This window comes from Rosa chinensis, chromosome 2 (assembly GCF_002994745.2).
Source record: "Rosa chinensis cultivar Old Blush chromosome 2, RchiOBHm-V2, whole genome shotgun sequence".
Classification (NCBI taxonomy): Eukaryota; Viridiplantae; Streptophyta; class Magnoliopsida; order Rosales; family Rosaceae; genus Rosa; species Rosa chinensis.
In genome coordinates this window covers 3,436,406-3,451,176 of record NC_037089.1, presented here as the reverse complement: position 1 = coordinate 3,451,176, position 14,771 = coordinate 3,436,406, and the positions used below count along the sequence as shown (strand labels likewise).

Here is a 14,771-nt window from a genome sequence, read left to right as displayed (position 1 = left end):
AGATTGAATAAGAAACTTCAATCAATAATCCTTCTGTGGCAAGGAACAGTCGAAACCCTAGGGTATAAATGCCAGGTTTCAAGGACAAAAAAATGACCAACAACTCTTCAATCAATCAATCTCTCAGATTATCAAAGTCTCTCTGGAGCAAACCTACCTTCAACCTAGTTGAACCAGCGAAGTAAGGGTAACGCCCTCGCAACCCAGCAAAGCTAAAGTCACGCTTTAGCAAAAACCGTGCTTTCTCCTACTTCCCGGTGATTGCTCTGCTCAATCTACAATATTGAGTATCGATTCAGTGACGCAAGAGATCATACCACAAACCCTTATCCGTAAGGCAAGAAGTTATTTTCCGAAAGGCATAGAAAAGAACCTTGTGACGGGGTTGGTGCTCTCCTCGTCCACAGCGTTTGATCAAGAAGTCAGGTCAAGAGACTCCCCAACGATTGCACCCCACTGTGTTGGCATGCCTGCGCACGCTCAAAAGAGACTGTTTGCAACCAGACTGGTTTTGGAGCCAAACACTTTGTGAACCATTTAGATTTAAAAAAGTTCAATGCTTCGAATTTATTATTTGAATGATGTCAACACAACACAGAGTGATGTGAAAAATGACATGGCATTACATATCTCTAATATCATATATAATTTATATAAAGGATGTGGATTACAAAACTAAATGATTAATTAAAACAAGAATTATTATACAAATTTGTTGTTTTGCATTATACTACTCACCACTTCCCTTTAGCCAACACATCATTACTTTGACTAGACTGTCTAGACAAGCTGCCTTTACTCATGGCTTTCCCACCTCCAAAGAATCATATAATTCAGAAATCATTTAACAATTCCAAAAACATATTGTCATCATTTTAGCTTTTTGATGATAAGACCAAAAATGATGCATCTTATTTTGTTCGTTTTTTTTTTTTTGGTTACATTAATCCAACAATCTTAGCCAGCACACATGATCAGACTAATAGCTTTACCTTCGATTTGAAGGCATTAGGATGTGGGACTAAAATGAAGAATAATTTTGTGGGGGACTAAAATATTTGATAACATCAGCCAACCCCGAAAGTTATAGAATTATTCATTTAAGGCAATTATGATTGTAATTATTAATAACAATTATAATGTTTCTTTTGTTAATTCGGATGTAGAGCATCATCAGATCAGATCAGATGGCCATCTCAAGTACCTTAAAAAGCATATGATGACCAGAGGATCCAAATACTAATTTGATATGGATTTTGATACAGAATACTCCTTGTTCCACTTAACAATAGTTAGTTTTTGTCAATTCTTTCGAACTAGTACTGCGTTCGTTATGCTTTTAGAACTTCTATCATGTTTGTAAATCAATTTTTGACAGTGTCGTGATATACATCTTATGTGAGACACATTCTGCAGTGAGTGACTCCTAAATCTTATTATGGCTTCAAAATGAATCCTTACAGTAGGCCAATCTCCCCAGATTTGTTTTTGGGTCCATACAAGTTGGGTTATCCGGTGTCACACTCTCACACACTAGGTTTTTGTTCTTTGGGCAATTGAATGAATAGATTATTAACCAAAGGGAAACCAGCCCAGAGCGTGATGAGCATACTAGATTTTGGCATGTGCCTTAAGCTTAGAAAACTAACGTCCTAATCATGATGCTAATATGATCTAAATTTAGCTCTGAGAGAACAATAAGTAGCTATTTCTTTCCCAATTTCCAAGTTCAGAGGCTACTTTTTCGAGGAATATATAAGAGAAAAGCTTGAATAAACAAATGGAGCTGGCTATAGCTCCCTGCATATGTTTGAGCCAATTTTTCCACACCAATATCTTTATGATTAGAAAGTCACAGCTAAACTCAACCTTGTACATTTGTAATTAACCATCACCATTGGCTATTGGATCAACGTTTGGACTTGATCAAAGGACTTTTGCTGTTATTGGCTGAGTTGATTGAATAAGTCGCCAAAAAGAGTTGGTAGAATAAGATTACAGCCGCTGTCTTATTTCAGTGAGGTAGGGTGTGATATTCTCCACCAAAAAGAAAGCTACACAAAACACATTGTAGTGACATTAATGAAACCACTGACCCATAGCCAGTGGGCAGTGGCCACCCACTCAAAGGCAAAACCATGAACTCATATAGATAGAAAGTATGTACCAGGAAATATGGTTTCTTTGAAATATGGTTTCTTCCGTACGTGCATCAATACATTAACAACGTAGATTAATTTTATATAATTTTCTGTAAAATAACATAAATATAAAACTGTTGTAGGAGAATAGAATTGTGTTTATTATTGATAATAGGAGCCCTTTATATAGGGAGTTTACAGAGTACACAAAAGGTAACAGAATCGGAATACAATTAGTATACCTAGGGTACTTTCCTATTACAACTCTAAACCCTAGTTTGTAGAGGCACACATTATGTCGATATCCTTCAACACTCCCCCTTGTGCCGCTCAAACTTGGTGATGACGCTTTAATTGTTGCCTCGTTAAAAACCTTGCCAGGTAACAAAAACCCTGTGGGACAAAAATAACCCTGGTCGAAGGACAAAAAGAGCACAACACGTCCTTCACTCTTCGAGATCGAACATGTAGACATCATGCCTCCCTCCTGATGTCAATATCTCCCCCTGATTGCTACAATCATGGGAGTTCAGATAACTTTCTCAATCCGATGCTCTTCACATGTTTCTCGAAGGTGGATTTTGGTAACGACTTAGTAAATAAGTCCGCTACATTATCCTCTGATCGGATTTGGTTCACTTCAATATTTAGAAATGCTTGTTGTCATTTTGATGGAGGGGAGGAGGAGCACGGAAGGTGGCATTTTGCCTTGTGGGGTCCGATCCCACACTTCCGTCATCTCTTTCTCTGTAGGGATAGAACAAGTCCATATCAATCGTACCTCTCAAATATCGAAAGATTGTCTTTATACCAATCTAATGGCGTTGCGTTGGCGCGGGGCTATGTCTAGCCAACAAGTTCATAATAATTGAGGTGTCCGGTCTTGTGTTGTGCTAAGTACAATAATGCGCCTATTGTACATAAGTAAGCACTTTCACTATTAACACGTCTTCGTCATTATCCCTGGGACGAAACGGATCCCTTTTAGGGCCAAGACTACGGACGACCATGGTGCATCTTTGACTTTATCAAAAATGTCTATTGACACGGTATACAAGTTATGAATCTAGACAAAACCGTGTTCTCCCAAGGTCCTTCCTCTCAAACTCAGATTTCAGGTGTTCAGCGGTTTCCCTTAACTCTCAAGGGTTCCAATTATGTTTATCAACATAAACCGCGACAATTGCAAATCCGGAACTTGTCATGGAAACGCGTGGGCATAGTTCATCATATCCCTTCCCAATCAAGTAGTCATTTTAGTGAGCATTTCAACCTCGGTGCAAATGCGCTCCGTGGTCCAGAGCCACTTGACTTGGGTAAATAAAGTCCACAAGAACCTTTATTATATTCCGTATCTAGATTCCCATAGAGATACATAGTGACCACATTCGTAAGCTGCATGTTCAGTTATTTGGAAACTACCAAACTGACAAGGTAGTGGAGTGCAATGACATCCATTACGAGAGAATATGTCTTCTCGTAGTCGATTCCAGGGCGTTGTGAGAAACCTTGCGCCATAAGGTGAGATTGCCATCTCTTTTTCTCATCACGCTATCTAACGAGGACCTATTAGTGTCAATAGGTTTTATGTTAGGAGGTGTTGGCATCTCAGGCATGAAATCCTTCCTCTTCGTTAGTGAATCCAATTCAACCTGGATCGCATCTTTCCATTTATGCCAATTTTCTCTACGTTGGCATTCTTCAACGGAGTAAGGTTCGATGTCATTGGTCTCAATAATTCCACGTCCTCATGTACACTAGTGTAGTTCGTAGAGATCTCTATATTCTTAGGAATTGGTTCTAACATTGAGGCGTCCCCCAACGATGTCTCTTGGACATAACCACAATCCAAAATATTCTCATGAGACGGATTATGAGTATCAATGATCAATGGATCAAGTTGTGCCAAACTCGCTCTCTTCTTAGGGCGAGAATCCATCGAACCTATGGGTCTCCTACTCTCTCTAGCGGAACCCATGGCCTATGACGCCATTATGCCACTTTTGTGGGGTCACCATACTACCATCCATGGTAGTGGTGCAGTACCCATCTTCTCTGAGTGGCACCATGTCCTCTTGTGGGGACATCAATCCTTGCAGGCATGTTTGCAGCAGGTATATGTGATCTCGTCACTTTTAGGGGATCAAGATGAGACATAGTGGGGACAGACCACGACAATTCCTGTCGTTTCTGTTGAACGTTGACGTTCTAATCTCCCCCTAACGACGAGAAGACTGTCTCATCAAAGTGACAATTCACAAATCCAGCGAAATAGAGATCGCCTGTCAAGGGTTCTACATAGCGGACTTATAGTTGGAGACTCATGTCCAACAAATATATATATGCATTTGTTACAATGACTCATGTTGATGCGCTGTGGCGACGCAATTGGCACATGAACCGCACACTCAAATATGCTTAAATACGAGATATGAAACTCGTACCCAGTCACTAGCTGTAACGCAAATAAAAGTTGAGTGGCTGCTATGAGTCGTAGACAAATTAGCATAGCTGCATGCGTTATTGCATAACCCAAGCGGAAATATTGGTGCGCATTACCAATGTCCGGGCTACCATTGTAGTCGTTTAATGGTGGCTTTTCCGCGAGACCAATTGGGTGTGTACATGGGAATATGATACTTGATATCAATACACAATGATATGCAATAGTCATCGAAAACTGTCGATGTAAACTCTCTAGCATTATCAAGTCAAATTGACTGAATGGGATGATTTGGGTAGTGAGCCCGTAGCCATATGTTATGTGCTAGGAGTGTAGTATAAACAGCATTATGAGTGGATAATGGCACAACACGTGACCAGCGTGTTTGCGTATCAACCATAAAACATCTATATGGTCCGCAAGTTGGTTAATCAAATCCATAGAATTCCCTTAGATTCTTTGTGAGAATGGAATTATTTCCTCAATCTCCTTTGCATAGGATGGTCTCAATCCTAAATAACAGGCTTTACAGAACGAAACATGGGCTTTATAATCAACCAATAAAGGTTTTGGTGAAGCCATAGTGTCACAATAGACTTGAAAAGTAGAGAGAGGAGTTTATGGCGTCAATGCCATGTATTTGCCACAGGGGGTAGGCGGCATTGGCCATGTATGGCCTGTCTTTGCACAATCATGGCGCCATGAGGCACATGTGCAGCTCCTCGAACCAATTCTTGGTTCTTACTTTTCTTCGTTCTGAAAATGGATGTCCGTGTAAGTCTTTAATACACGGATCATCATGTCAAAGCCTATATGTGTCAAAATCCCATAAGTCGTCTCTCATGACATAGTTGGATTCAATAACTCAAATAGTGGTTGCATACAACCCACTAGAGCGACACATAAGTTTCTCTAATACTCGTTTATGTCCGTAGTCATTAGAGGTGATGCAAAGGAACTCTGTCCATTCTCATAATGTGATTGACATGAAAACCATTGGCTCTTATATAATAAAGTTCGAATTAAGGTATGTCCAAGACATTAAGTAAAAGAATTGACACTTTATTAATAGCCAATGATTACATCAAAGTTTCCAAAGTCTAATCCAAAATAAAATCAAAGTAAGACACATTGTAGGCACTCTATCCATTTGGTAACTCCAATCAAATATGACCAGGAAAGTAGAGAGAGATGTTGGTGGAGCGAGGCTCTCGTAAGTACCAAGAATCTCAATGACTTTCCTAGACATCACATTTTATTGGGTCTGCCACATAAGAAAGAGTTAATACAATTGTCATTTATTGACTAAGGCAAATTGCCATTACAAAAGTTCTTGGAAAAATAAAAAGGACTAATCTAATCAAAGTCTCTTGCATCCATGTGCACTTCATCTTCAGCTTTGAAGTCCTCTATGGTGAGATTGACATCTCCACCATCTTCTTCTTCTTCTGCAAGGTACACTTCTTGCTCTCTCAGGTCCCTATATGCCCTGTCTCTTTCAGCTAGTTCCTCACTTGCCTTGCATTGCTTGAACCAATGCTCAATTGATCCACATCGATGACACTCATCATTGCGGTTGCCTCCCTTTAATTGAGGTGCACGTTGTACACGTTGTGGGCGTTCCCTAGGAGGGTTGGTGTCACCACCACGACCAGGGATACCACGACCACCTCTCCCACGTGTGGCATTACCACCACGTGTATCCGCACCAAACTTGCCTTCCTTATTAGGGCGGTTATATGGACTCATACGTCCCTCATATCCCTTATTAGGGTTCCGCTCCTTGCGCCCTCCTCTGGATGCATTATAATTCGCCTCATGAACGCTCTTAGTTCCAATGGGCCTTGAATTATAATTCCTCACGAGTATGTTATCATGTTTCTCAACTACAGATATAATATTGATAAGCTGATGAAACCTCATGATCCGTCCAGCATTGACTTCAGTACGGTATTGCTTTGATACCACAATGGCTGAAACGGGGAAGGTGGAGAGAGTTTTCTCAATTAGCTCTTGCTCTGTGACAGGTTGTCCACAAAACCTCAACATGGACTGTATGTGAAGAGCTTCTGAATTATATTCAGCAACAGACTTGAAGTCAGCAAAGCGCAGATTATTCCATTGAACCTTCAAGTCAGGGAGGAGGGAATCTTGGACATTGCCAAAGCGCTCTTCTAGCGCTACCCATAGCTCTCTTGCATCCTTGATCGACATATACTCTAATCTGAGTGCCTTGTCCATATGGCGTCGCATCAAGATAACTGCTTGAGCATGCTTTGTAGATGTTCGGTTGAACAAAAGATCCGAGTTAGGTGCCTGGATTATGGGTAATATTCCCTTGGAAGTGAGATGATTCTCAACATCGGTTACCCAACTGTGGTAATCCGAGCCTGTTGAGTCAAGCATGGGAAAGTCGAGTCTAGGTTCATTCGACATCCTGAAAATAAGAAGAGAAAATATATTAGTTTCGGAGTTAAACTTCCACGAAAACTAAAATAATGCGATTTCTGAGCTATGCTTCCAAGAAATCAATTTCCAAGAATCTCTTTTGGATTAGACCAACAATGACGTTTTAATATGGTCACATTTTGATGCTTACGGACGCTCTTAGTCCAAGCATTGTGAACGCTCTTAGTTCACACGAACACTCTTAGTTCGTTTAATTATGAACACTCTTAATTCATACGAACACTCTTAGTTCGTTAAGCGTGAATCCCAACAATTCCGCTTTGTTAAATATCAAACTCATTTGGCAACATATATTCCAATATTTGCAGAAAATAAATGGAATTTAAATACAAGAAAGCAGCAACTTTAATTATAAAAACTTACGTGATTGTTCTTAACTTGAAGACACGCGCGTGTTGATGCAGGCGTGTAGTTGGAATCTGGTTGGAAATTGGCAGTTGGTGGTTGCCCTTCTCCCTTCTCCCTTCGCCCTCTTTTTTTTTCTTCTTCTTCCCTTTTTTCTTTTTCTTCCTTCTTTTTTTTTCTTCCTTCCTTCTATTTTTTTTTCTTCTTTTTTTTTTCTTTCCGGGCCCAAGCCCGCTCCTCCCCCTTTCCTTTCCTTTTTTTTTTCTCTTTCTTCTTTTTTTTTCTTTGGCTGGGTCCCTCTTTTTTTTTTTCGGTTTCTTCTTCTCTTTTCTTCTTCTGGTCTTCCTTTGCTCTTCCTCCTCTGTTCTGTAGATAGAAGGTGCTAGTGCCGGAGTCGACGCTGCAAATCGGAGGTATGGGATGCTGGGCTGCGGCGGGGGTGTGCTGCAGTGGGCTGCAGGCTTGTGTGCAGCGCGGAGGTGCAGGGTGAGCGGTAGGAGACGGTGGCTGGAGCTGCAAGGCGGGTTGGAGGGAGGCGAGGCCGAGTGTGCTCGGGCTGGTGCAGGTGGGTGCGACTGGTTCGGCAGGAGGCTGGGCTGCAGTTCGGAGGCCGGTGAGGCTGAGGTTCGGCCTCTCCCTTTTCTTTCTTTTTTTGTTGTTGTTTTGTTTTGGGTTGGCGGCAGAGAGAAAAGTTTTTTTCTTTTTCTGAAGCTAGGGTTAGAACTCGTGTTGATAACGTGTTGTAGGAGAATAGAATTGTGTTTATTATTGATAATAGGAGCCCTTTATATAGGGAGTTTACAGAGTACACAAAAGGTAACAGAATCGGAATACAATTAGTATACCTAGGGTACTTTCCTATTACAACTCTAAACCCTAGTTTGTAGAGGCACACATTATGTCGATATCCTTCAACAAAAACTAATACATCACCATATATGATTTTTTTTTCCCGTAGATATTTCTCCGAAAACAAACACATTATATCAAAATATGAATTTTTTGTTTTTGTTTTACGTTAATATCATAAATGAATCGAGTTGAGTGCCACTGACCACTACTGTGGCACTGTGCATCAGCTGCAACAGGTGCAGATCGATCTATGAAACGTGTTCTAATCTCAGGAACACCTTGAGCACACGTGCTACAATCTCATGAGCAGTTTGAGGTGCATGAAACCAGAGCTCCTTTGAAGGGCTACCCATGGTTTTGGCCTTTCAGGGCAGCTTTGTCCTAAACCAGTTGCACTTTTCCTCTCTCGTTTCAAGGGAGAGAAACCGAAACCGACTTACAGAAAAGATGGAGTTCTGCCTAATAAACTACTATGGTAATTTGAAAAAATGAGTCATATATACTTATATATTTAAGATTCTTATGTCAGTTCTGCAACACCAATGGATTATAGGAGCAGAATCTCTCATCTCTATGCTCTTCGCCTGATCAGTGAGAATTTGTTTTTACATTCGTATCCTCTATACATCGATTTGGACCCAAACTTTCCCTGACAAAACCATGGGCATTTGGGGAATATAAAGCAACAGAACAAAACCGACCGTTCATTGAAAACAAGTGACTCAGATACCAGAAATCATTGAAAACCAGCTGCTCTCTCACAACACTAGGACCTCTCTCAGTAACCAGCTACACCTAAATCCCCAATAAATATCCACCCATGCGTAACTTTACCATTCATCCAAAGTTTTCAGGAAATAGCTTCTCAAAATTTCATCCCAGTTCTTCTAACTTCTGTCATTCCATTTATTCATCTCTACTACTACACGCACTAATACTCTTGCAATGGCAAAGAATGTGGCTCAGTCTCCCATGGAGAAACGCAGCCTGACGTCATTTGACCAGCAGTTGGCTAAGCGCTGTTCTCATGGCATGTTCTTGTTTTCCTACCTCACCTTTTTGACCGACTTGATTCATACATTGTATACATATCATATCATATACATGTATTTATGGTTAGAATTTATACCAGTATGAAGGTTTGAGAGGCATGTGGTAATTCATGATGTTAAGCATCATGGGAACTGGGAGTATGAAGTTGTATTACTTGTATATATCTCTTGCCTAGAGCCTCTAAAAAGTTAGTTATAGACTGATATCAGATATATGCTTATCATGAGGTTAAGATTTTGTATTTGATCATGGTTCCCTTTTTGCCAAAGAACACATAAAGGGCTTGTTCTTGATCAAATGGATAAAGTATAGGACCAGCCTATCAAGTGGGGGACCCTAGCTAATACCCTGTTGATATACTAGCTCATAGTTTCTGTATCCCATGAACTTTATTTCCTTTCTTAATTTTCTGAAGTTTAGAACAATTGTGAGAAGATCACTAGGCTAGCCTAAGAATTTCTTCTGGAAGTTTAACCTTTAACTTTTTTAATGGTTCAGAGGGTGTAAAAGCTGGAGCTAAGGCAGCTGTTGTTGCTAGCATTGCCACTGCAATTCCAACTGTAAGTTTCCTTTGGCTCCATATATTTAATATATATACAAGTAAGTGAATCTATATGTATGAAAGGGGAAGCTATGATACCCAAAATTAACTAATTAAGATTATGATTTATATGCAGTTTGCTAGTGTGAGGATGCTGCCATGGGCAAAAGCCAATCTGAATCCCACTGCTCAGGCTCTCATAATTTCCACAGGTTTTCAATCTTTGCCTTCTATCATAATCCTCATAAAAAGTATCTTTCTTTATGCATGTATCATTATCAGTAGTACTTTATATATTGAAGAAAATTTTGTTGATTTATTATGACAGCGGCTGGAATGGCATATTTCATAGTGGCTGACAAGACCATTTTGGCAACCGCAAGGAAGAACTCATTCCACCAAGGATCTAACTATGAAGCATAAATTCCAATCACTGACTTGAGTTTAAATTACTGCTGTTGTTGTTCTTATGTGAATCCATCATCTTGATAATAAATAAATAGAGATGGGTTTTCATTGTAATAGTACTAGAAAATTTATGTACTCGATTATCAGCCTTTAATATATTGCACTTTTCTTCCATTCAACTGGCTCAGTCTCTATCCAAATTTAATAATAGACACTTATCTGCTTAAATGATCAAGAATGGAATTGCAATTTAATTAAATCCACGTACGGAGGAAAACACCTGCATTTCCATCGCCCCTTAAGGGATGTTCACCAATTGTCATTACATGAACAAGAACCATCTCTAAAATGGTGGAAGCGATTCCTATCTCTTGCAATAATTTCCCTATTGAAGATCTTGGATATCAGCTTTGTAGCTGAATGACAATTTCCACATACTCGAAGATTCTTTACAATTCGAATAGTTGTGCCTGGCTTTGTGCTGATCAAACCAAAAGCAATGGCCAACTTCTCACTATGATGACTCAAAATCCCTTCCTTCCATTCCTCATCCATATCATAGAGTACCTCAGATGTATCAGGCACAAAACCAGCCATATCCAAAAGCCTATCCATTTCTTTCAACATCTCATAGATTTCTTCACTTAAAGGATGCACTTTGTCACCAACGAGAAACTCATGAACAACACTATCCACCTCAATAGAAGTACTGCCAGGAACTTTCTTGATTCCCATATCGTTCAGCGTGGTTCTTATTCTGGCTACATCATCCCACCTACCAGCACTTGCATAGATATTTGATAGCAGCACATGAGCCCCAGCATTTTCAGGCTCCAATTCGAACACATGTTTGGCAACATATTCACCCATCTCTACACGCTTATGGGTTCTACAAGCCCCAAGAAGAGAACCCCACACAGCACCATCTGGCTTCATCTCCATGGTCTTCATGAGGGCCTCTGCTTCATCAAGTAGCCCAGCTCGTCCTAGAAGATCTATCATACATCCATAGTGTTGTAGTTGCGGTGAAATATGGTAGTCTTTGGTCATGGAACTAAAATATTGGCGTCCAAGGTCTACTAGAGCACCATGGTTGCAAGCCGATAAAACTCCCACAAATGTGATATCATCTGGTTTGAATCCTTCATCAGCCATCTTCGAGAAAAGCTCAAGCGCTGCATTTGCTTTCCCATGCATTGCTAAGCCAGTTATCATTGCATTCCAAGAGGCCAAGCTTTTGGCTTCCATACCATCAAAGACTTGTTTTGCTGCCTCAATGTTTCCGCATTTTGCATACATGTCTATGAGACTGGTCTGGAGAGATGTATTGGTCAAACACTGCAACTTCTTATCTATATAAACATGAATCCATTTGCCAAGGTCAAGAGCTCCCAAATGAGCACAAGCCGGAAGAATGCCCAAGAATGTGACATCATTAGGCTCTGCATTTGAACGTAGCATTAACCGAAAGAGTGCCAAGGCTTCCTTGTACTGGCTCTTATGTGTATAACCACCAATCATAACATTCCACGAGATCACATCCCTCTGTTGCATACCATCAAATAAACCTCTAGCTGTGTCCAAAGCACCACACTTTGAGTACATATCAATAAGTGCATTAACAAGCCTAACATTCGATCCAAGTCCCTGGTCTTCAATCCAAGAAGCGACCCATTTTCCCAATTCAAGTGACCCCGACTGAGCACAAGCAGAAAGCACAGTAAGCATAGTACTCTCATTAGGTACCACATTTGCTTTTCGCATATCCGAAAACAAAGCCAAAGCTTCCTCAAACCTGCCGCTCTGAGCATACCCTGAAATCATAGCATTCCAAGACACAGCATCTCTTACTAAAATTTCATCAAACAAGCTGCGGGCATCATCCATACAACCCCTTGAAACATAGCCAGTAATCAAAGCAGTAAACGAAACCGCATCTCTCAGATGACTTTTATCAAAAACCAACCTTGCATTATCCAATTCACCACTTTTCGCATACATGTTGATCAGAGAAGTGTGCACAAACGCATCAGAGCCAACTCCATGCTTCAACACATGCCCATGGACCTGCTTCCCTTCCTGAGCTGCCCCAGCTTTCGCACAAGACTTCAAAACAAAAGGGAATGTGTAAGAATTCGGCTCAGCACCCGAGGCAATCATCCTTACATAGAACTCCACGGCCTGTAATGGCTTCAAGCTCAAGGAATAGCCTCGAATAATTGTGTTCCAAATAATCTGGTTCGGATTCTCAACGCATTCGAAGACCGACAGAGCATAGGAGAGGTCCCCAAATTGCGAAACGGCGCAAAACTCAATGAGCTTGCTCATGGCAAAGTGGGTGTTGTGGAGGCCGGTCTTGATGATGTGGGTGTGGACTTGTTTGAGATTTTGGATGCTTCTGCATTTGGAGAGGAGAGTGAGAGATGGGTGGGTTTGGAGGAGGTTGTACGGAGGATCGGAGGCGGGGAGGACGTGAAGGGTGGAGGGTGGAGTGGTCAGCAACGAAGACGAAGATGAAAACGAAAACACCATATCTCAGCTCTGTGGTGCAGAGCTGAGTGAGAAGGATAAGGGTAACAAAGGGTGACGGGTAACTATTTGAAATACAGTTGGTAGTTGAGTTATGAACATTACCCGCCAAACTTGGATTTTTAAGGCCAAAACTGTGAGAGAATATATTCTGACCAATTTAACAAAAGGGCTGTCGTTCGCCCAATTTAAGTGTCTCCACAAGTAGCATCACTCTTTTATAAACCTGCTTAATTATGATAATGACCACAATCTACCATACCATTTGGTCTGCACATTTGGAGTTCATCAATTGAAACTCCTAAATTAAGCAGATTTAACTTCTTGTAGTGCAAGTACGAAATCAACCATGGTGACCTTAATGCTCTCTCCATCCACTGTCATATGGTGATCATCCAACCTCACTTATCTAAAGCAAAGGACAAAGCACCTCTCACAACAGCTTCAAGTTGTATACTACTGTAATTCTTCGTACAACTAGTAAGCTGTTCAAGGTTCACATCGGTAGCAAGAAATTTCGCCGTCATCCTGTCTATGAATTTTAAGAATCTGTAGACGACCTTTCTAATCTAAAGGGCTTCATAAAGTAAATCATTTTCGTGAAAGTCCACCTGCATGCGACAGTCCTCATTAGTGAAAGTATAGGAAAACAAAGCATCCAGAAGTCAATCATACTAATGGATTATGGAATCAAATTAACTGAAACAACACTTAATACTTGTCTTTCTACACAAAAAGAAAGCTACGGAGTTGAACCATTTGATCTGGAACCTTCTACAAATTACGAGTTTACAACACATTTATTTCAGCAAAGCAAGAGAAGACCTATTTGATTTGCATTTGCAGACCAAGCGCACACATTGTGAGTAATCATAATAGTGTGAAATCAATGAACCTGTGCTAACCTCATCCGCTCATCATCATCATCAAGAAACTACAATGCAAACTCAGTTCACATTCACATTCCAAGGACCTCAAATTACCACAGTCAACTATAATAGTTAATAAAGCATCTACATTTACAAGATATAAAAAAAGATTTAAACATAAGAAACCAGTTAACGAAGAACATCCAATCCTGGAGAAGTAGAGAATTACAGTAGCCTATTCGGGAAAATCGAAGAAATATGACCATGACTTACTAATTGGCCTATGGGCTTCTGCTACAAACAGTTGACATTGGGCCTTGCATTTGTGGCATCATTGATTTTAGAAGAATTAAAACCTCTATGTTCATGTTCCCCATTCATCTCCATTATTTTCTTCTTTGTTTTCTTTTGGTGGTGGGGAAATCTCTCTTTTTATGTATAAACTGGATGAATATAAAATCTTTCGAAATTTTTTTTTGGACTTTTAATGTGTTGATTTACGATCGCATAACCGATTTGTAATCTAAAACTTCATAAGTAAATGAATCTGATCTCATCCATTTTTCTTTAAGGAAACAGACTACAATAATGATAGCTCAAGATATATAAACTGTTAGAGGGTTATGTTGGCCATGGGTTCTGTTTCTTACAGTACAAGCAATCCCTTATAGTAGTTGATTAGTCCCTAAAAGAGATTATTATAAAGCCAACTCAATTCAATTATTGTAATTTATAAGACACGTTTATGCATTTCAAAATTTGATTCCACAATTGACCCAAGGAAAAAGATAGCATTCACGAGCAATTTCATTTTCAAAATTCTGAATAAAATCCACCAAAGACTAAGGATAGGATGGCAAAAACTTTTCAGAATTGAGAGGAAATAATGATGTGTTGTCATTGTGAATGGTCATACCCGTTCAAACAGCTTTTTCAAGCGAATTAAGATATTGAAAGGATTCACATGCATGTTGGATGATTAAGGTTTCCTGCTAGTGCCATCTATCTGGGAGAAAAAAAATTATTAATCCACATATGATAATGATATTGATCACGATAATAAGAGTGAAAGACATGAGTATATTCAAAAATTCGAAAGCCACGGCTATTTTCTGCTGGTT

General features: G+C 40.0%; 2 protein-coding genes across 2 annotated transcripts; one reads left to right on the top strand and one right to left on the bottom strand.

Moving 5' to 3' along the window:
• The first annotated feature begins 9,079 nt into the window (after positions 1–9,079).
• LOC112185515 (early nodulin-93) lies at positions 9,080–10,426 on the top strand. Its single transcript, XM_024323768.2, has 4 exons — positions 9,080–9,280; positions 9,802–9,863; positions 9,981–10,056; positions 10,173–10,426. Exons 1-4 carry the CDS (start codon positions 9,196–9,198, stop codon positions 10,265–10,267), a joined length of 318 nt encoding a protein of 105 aa, XP_024179536.1. The 5' UTR covers positions 9,080–9,195; the 3' UTR covers positions 10,268–10,426.
• Positions 10,427–10,456: 30 nt separating this feature from the next.
• On the bottom strand, positions 10,457–14,656 carry LOC112185513 (pentatricopeptide repeat-containing protein At1g08070, chloroplastic). The gene is made up of 2 exons (XM_024323767.2): positions 14,567–14,656; positions 10,457–13,392 (listed from the first exon to the last, which is right to left on the bottom strand). The coding sequence occupies exon 2, from the start codon at positions 12,782–12,784 to the stop codon at positions 10,562–10,564; it is 2,223 nt and encodes a 740-aa protein (XP_024179535.1). The 5' UTR covers positions 12,785–13,392; positions 14,567–14,656; the 3' UTR covers positions 10,457–10,561.
• Positions 14,657–14,771: the final 115 nt, after the last annotated feature.

Bases quoted from the DNA above. Each gene is read 5' to 3' on its own strand.
- LOC112185513 (XM_024323767.2), bottom strand. From the start codon at position 12,784: ATGGTGTTTTCGTTTTCATCTTCGTCTTCGTTGCTGACCACTCCACCC.
- LOC112185515 (XM_024323768.2), top strand. From the start codon at position 9,196: ATGGCAAAGAATGTGGCTCAGTCTCCCATGGAGAAACGCAGCCTGACG. The intron at 9,281-9,801 runs GCATGTTCTTGT...TTAATGGTTCAG, and splicing joins GGCTAAGCGCTGTTCTCATG to AGGGTGTAAAAGCTGGAGCT. The intron at 10,057-10,172 runs GTTTTCAATCTT...TTATTATGACAG, and splicing joins GGCTCTCATAATTTCCACAG to CGGCTGGAATGGCATATTTC.